The 5,842-nt window shown below is 37.2% G+C and overlaps 1 protein-coding gene across 1 annotated transcript; it reads left to right on the top strand.

Moving 5' to 3' along the window:
* Positions 1–443: 443 nt before the first annotated feature.
* LOC125883128 (secretory phospholipase A2 receptor-like) lies at positions 444–5,407 on the top strand. Its single transcript, XM_049567309.1, has 5 exons — positions 444–511; positions 724–789; positions 2,960–3,319; positions 3,507–3,842; positions 4,356–5,407. The coding sequence occupies exons 2-5, from the start codon at positions 735–737 to the stop codon at positions 4,760–4,762; spliced, it is 1,158 nt and encodes a 385-aa protein (XP_049423266.1). The 5' UTR covers positions 444–511; positions 724–734; the 3' UTR covers positions 4,763–5,407.
* Positions 5,408–5,842: the final 435 nt, after the last annotated feature.

Genomic DNA, 5,842 nt, shown 5'->3' with positions numbered 1-5,842 from the left:
GCTGCAGAATATTTGAACTCCTGACTCTTGTGTTCATACCTGTGTGTACTGTATTGTTATTTTTAATATGTTGCTCTAAACACCAACCAGCTGCCTACCCTTAGATCCTTTAAAGAAGACAATACTTTATGAGTGTCTGTCTTAAACGTGTATATATTTGAGTATTTGAATTTTGTACATAGACTTTTTTGATGACACTCTGCTCTACTTTTCATTCAGTAAACACATACAATTTGACAAGGAGAAATTTAAATAGTTTCTCTCTGTTAAAAGTGTTACATAACAGATGGCTCAACAGTGTGTCTGTCATCCAGCCACCCTTCACTACCTTCAGTTAATCATTAATCTCTTGCCCGCTCTGTTTTTACTATGTACACATGTTTTTTAAAAAAACATACAGGTGCCATCAGCTAGTTTACGTCACCCTGACACCAGCTATAACAACCCTGTGACTTCTGGACACTGAAACAAATCCGCCAAACTGACAGCAGTGTGCACCTGATCTCAGCAGGTAAGAGATTTTTCATCACAGAATTTAACATACGCTTATTTACATTGGTCAATATACCCATGCAGAATAGATATGCAACAGAACAGTTTACAACATGAAATTAAAAGGTTTTTTTTTTGGTTTTTTTTTTACTTTTTTAAAACCACAATATTTTGATCTCCTTCTCACTTGGATTCTTAATTTTTTTTATTCCTGTGTTTTTTTTAATTTAGCCTTCTCAACAATGATCCTGACCACAACTGTGAGGATGGCCGGTGTGTTGTTCCTGGTGTGTGCAGGTAAGGGTCCTTTTCTTCGTCTTGGTTGCTATATAATATTCCAAACATGTTGTCATCTCAACTCGTCAAATACCGCCTAAGTAAAAATATCGTTACACTTTACCTGCTCTCTGGGGGAGATGCGCGAGTTAACCGGCATCACATGAACCCTGAAAACACGCCGTATCATTATCATGTCAAAACAACAAAAGATGTCAGGTGCCCAGTCAACTACCATTGCACTGCTGAGAGGAGTGTACGTGGAAAGGAAGGACATAAAGAAAAAAAAAGCATATCCATGTTGAATTTGGCAGGAGGAGAGCTGGTTATGGTTCCCTCCAAGCAGCTTACAGACGTCACAGTGATTTACACTGCAAGGCATTCAAGCTCTATTCAGTAAAACTGAGTATTGGGAAAAGGTAAATTATCAAGTTCTTGTGATGTGTTCAGTGTAATCTTGTAAAATGTAGCTTTTGGTGGAAAAAGTTGATTAAATACAGCTGTCTGAAGGAGAAATTTGTTGATGTTTTCACAGCACTATTAGGTATTAGAGAGGGAATTACGATGTATCATATATATTTTATTTTTTGACATTTTTAAAGATGTTTTTCATGTGAAACAAGGTTATGTTAAAGGTTGTTTTATAGTATTACTGAATTTGTGCTCATTCAAAGGTAGAGTAAAGAAGGACTGACTGACTTTAAAACTGTTCATTTATTATTTTTTAGTGTAGATTTCTGTGTTTCCCTGGCAAAAAAGAAGAAATAACAAAAATTACAAATAAATATATTGGGGAAATTGTATCTGTCAGTATCAGCCCAGAATTTCAAAATCAGTGCATCCTTAGTTCAGTTGGAAAGTTCAACATTTTATTAGTTATTCTTATTTTTATTATTATTTTTTTCATTATGGATTTATATCAGGAGTGTCAAACATATGGCTCAGGGGCCAAAATTGGCCAAAAGGCCCAAAAGGTTCAATGAGGCCCACTGGGTGACTTTGCACACCCAATAGTGATGCACGTGTGGAAACCACGAGGTGTCAGGTTTCAGGAGCAAGTTCAACACTGAGCAGCTTTCTTCTTGTAAAATGTTGCTTCAGAGGCATTTTTACATTTCTTTTATTTCACTTTAGTTTGGTGTAGTGGTCCAGTATTACTACACTGGAGTGGAAGTGTGCAGAAAAATGCACATGTAATGACAGCGAGTGGTCAACTGACTGAAGGTGGAAAAACAGAGATATTGTTAAAATTGCATTTATTTTTCTGAAGGCATCAGAGGCTGCTTGTGATCTGTTTTATAAATGGTGATTGTTTTTAAAATGTACTTCTTCAAACAAAAAAAGGCAGAAAGTTTTAAAGTGTTTGTTAGTTATGGGATATTATGCAGTGGTTTTACTGGTCTGGCCCACCTGCGATTGTACGTGGCCTGTGAACTAAAATGAGTTTGACACCCCTGATGTATATGATTATGTACTGAAAGCAAATTAGCACATGTTTATTTATCTTATTTTTCATTGTAAGCAAGGTTGTTTATTTGCATTTTGGTAATAAACGTGCAGTACTTTGGTAAGCTTTTATTGGGGGGCAGGCGGAGGCTTGCCTAGGGCACCAAAAGTGCTAGGACCGCCACTGTTCCAGCTCGTTACACACCACCACCGCAAAGGGTGTCTCTGTGCGTCAGTGTCTGACGCCACAGTGCACTAATAAAGCAATGGTAGTTGACAAGTTGAGAACGAGCTGAATGTTCTGTCTGTGTTTTGCGCACAAAAGTATATTCATGCCATTTTAACAGGTTTAGGACCTTTAAATTGCACGTCTGTCCGTCCTGGAAGAGGGATCCCTCCTCAGTTGCTCTTCCTGAGGTTTCTACCATTTTTTCCCCCGTTAAAGGGTTTTTTGGGGGGAGTTTTTCCTTATCCGCTGCGAGGGTCCTAAGGACAGAGGGCTGTCGTATGCTGTAAAGCCCTGAGGCAAATTGTGATTTGCGATATTGGGCTTTATAAATGAAATTGATTGATTGATTGATTAAATATATTTTTAAAACCTTTGTCAGCAGTAGGTCTGAGTACTTTTACATGCTGTCTCCACTTTTTCAAGTGTACATTTCAACAATTCATTATGTTTTTTGTTTTTATACTCCATAAATGTTAAGTAAGTGAAGATTAAAATATTTTTGTTTTCTTTTTACAGGATCTTTTCACTTTATATTTGCATCCAATCATCTACGACTCTTCCGTTTTCCTGAAACAGAGGATGCGAATTGGTGTGTTGCACTGCAAGCATGTAATCGGACGCATGAATCATTTGTCACTCTATACGATGACGAGGACGCCAAATTCATAGATAAATTATTGCTGGCAGAGAGGCCAGACAGAAGTTTTTGGCTTGGTCTGCGTAAGAATCGAAATACCACCTGGTCAGATGGTTCCCCTGTAAACTTCAGTAACTCATCTGTGAATGTAACAGACGAGCAGATGTGTGAAGCTATTGACAACAACACATGGACTGGCTCTAACTGTTCAGACAGAAAATATTTCATGTGCTACAAGGGTAAGTTTCAGCATATTTGATGTTGCACAGTTGTTGGTTTTTTTTTCATTTACATATTTGTCTGTTTCAAGAAACATATTTCTGGATGCCTGTTGGATTATTGTGGTACATGGGTTTTCAGCATGGTGTGACAGGAGGTAACACCGCCGTGTATTAACTAATTTATATTTTTGTTTATTCTGTGCAGGTAATAATTACACCCTGGTAAAAGAAAATAGGACCTGGTGTCAGGCACTGCAGTACTGCAGAAAACACTTTGATGACTTGGTCAGCATCAGAAACAAAACAGAAAATGATGAAGTGATAAGAGAGGGAGAGAGCACAAGCTTTTGGATTGGACTCCTGCACGATAACTGGGAGTGGGAGGACGGAGGCTGCTCCTCATTCAGAGAATGGACTGAGAATAGACACAGTTCAGATCCAAAGGACAATCCAGAGGAATGCACCATTTCAACTCAAAATAATCCAAAATTATTGTACAAATATCAATGTTCCAATTCAGCACATTCCCTCTGCTCTAAAGGTAAGCAATAGATAAATAGAATTCATATGATGTCACATTATTTATGAAACACCTGATGACTTATGCATATGATATGAGAGTAGCTGTAGTAATAATACTGGAATATGGGAACTTCTTCAGATGGGTGACCTGTACTCAAACAAAACACATGATGTTAACTGTTGAAAGGTCAACTGGCCTCCTTGAAGCAGCGTCATTCAAATAATCATCAACCATTAAAGCAAACTTTTAAGGACATAATCATTTGTTTATAGATATTAACTTTTTTGTTGTTTTTCAATTTAAAAATAAAGAACTGCAACTTGTGGAGTACAAAGTAAAAAGACAAAAAGAACCTGCATTACATAACTACACAGAAACATAAAAAATGACTCCTGGGGACATCCATACAACAGAAGAATAAATGAACACACCAGATGTCCAACAGAATAGACCGTAGCTCATGTGCATGTGGCTGAAATTACATCTCTACCTGTTAATTACACTTCTGCCTTCTTCCTGCTATCATGTCAGGTAACATGAGAATCAGAGTGGTTGATAAAAATCTAACATGGGAAGAGGCCTTTAACTACTGCAAGGCCGAACACTCAGGCCCGCTGTGGATTGAAGATGAGGAAGATCAGAATGCTGTCCAAAAATGGCTAAATTACACTTACAATCCCAGCAACGATAGTCTGCTCTGGATTGGTCTGAGGCAGAGTCGTGTCTTTGGATTCTGGATTTGGAGTGACAGGACAATGTCCTATAGCAACTGGAAGAATGGCACACAGCCTGAGGTGTCCGGATTTGACCGCTGTGGTGCCATCAGTGGGACAGATTACATGTGGAGGAATGCAGACTGTTCACTCCAGCTACCTTTTCTTTGTGAGGAGGAGATTGTATTCATGGATAAGTCACGTAGCCACTCATATTTTCCATGACTGTGCTCTGACTCTAAATAGATGTCTTTCTCAAATTCAGTGGGTTCCGAAAATTTGACATTTCTAAACATTTTTGTTTGAACATGACGTTAAAGATTGATACTTTTTATTTGCAAGTGTTTCTATACTGTAATCATCATATACAATAAGAAGTAATCATGTTTGTAGTTCATTAAAAAATAGATATTGATGACTTACAAATCATGATGCTTTGTTAATTCTTTTTTTTTTGTGGTGACATGTTTTGTAATGAGTGACTTTATTTCTCTTCCTGATTTTTGTGGAGTAACTCACTGAGTCTTTAACATAAGTCCAATCAATATTTCAGATCAGTAAGGCTTGTTTATCTGTATGAGACTCCAATTGGACCCTTGTTCCACGAGTAATCATGTAGAAACCTATTTGTGTACATATGCATTGTTTTTATATTCATAACTACATATTTTTTTAACCAAGAAGATTTGCTTTTTCAGCCTTTAGGTTATAAATGTGCTGTGATGCAGTGTGGGACAACATACAGAAGATCCACAGAAGATTGTAGAAGAAATGTTTGCTGTGTGCATTGACTTTCTTTTTTCTTTTTTCATTTGTTTGTGTGCAATAAAGGGCAATTAATTTCAAATCCAATCATTTGGGACCTATTATTTACTTAGAAATGTGTCTTAAAGCTGTAGATGGTCATGTTTGTAAAAAACAAACAAAAAAAACAACTTTGTCATATTTGCTGAAACCTGCTAAATATTTTTCTCTGCGTTCTTGTTGTGCTTCCAATCACATTTGCTAGATTTGCTAAAATGCTAGAATTTTTTATATCTCACCCATTTATGTTTTATTAAGACTTAAAGTTACCAATAATTAAGGACGGGCCGCTTTTAATGACAGGCTGTCTCCTGACAGGGACCTCGACCTCTCAATCAGAACTACCCCTTGCTCCTTCACAGAGCCACAGCAAATCTTCTCAATTTACAGCTGAACAGTACACTAAAATATGTTTCTGAAAGCATTTGAGGCAAGAAATAGGAAATAGTCACACAATCTTGATTCATATTTGATCATTGATGCCTAGTTTGACGGTTTGAC

This window comes from Epinephelus fuscoguttatus, linkage group LG22 (assembly GCF_011397635.1).
Source record: "Epinephelus fuscoguttatus linkage group LG22, E.fuscoguttatus.final_Chr_v1".
Classification (NCBI taxonomy): Eukaryota; Metazoa; Chordata; class Actinopteri; order Perciformes; family Serranidae; genus Epinephelus; species Epinephelus fuscoguttatus.
Note: the sequence above shows the minus strand (reverse complement) of the source record. Positions and strands in the feature narration are given on the sequence as shown.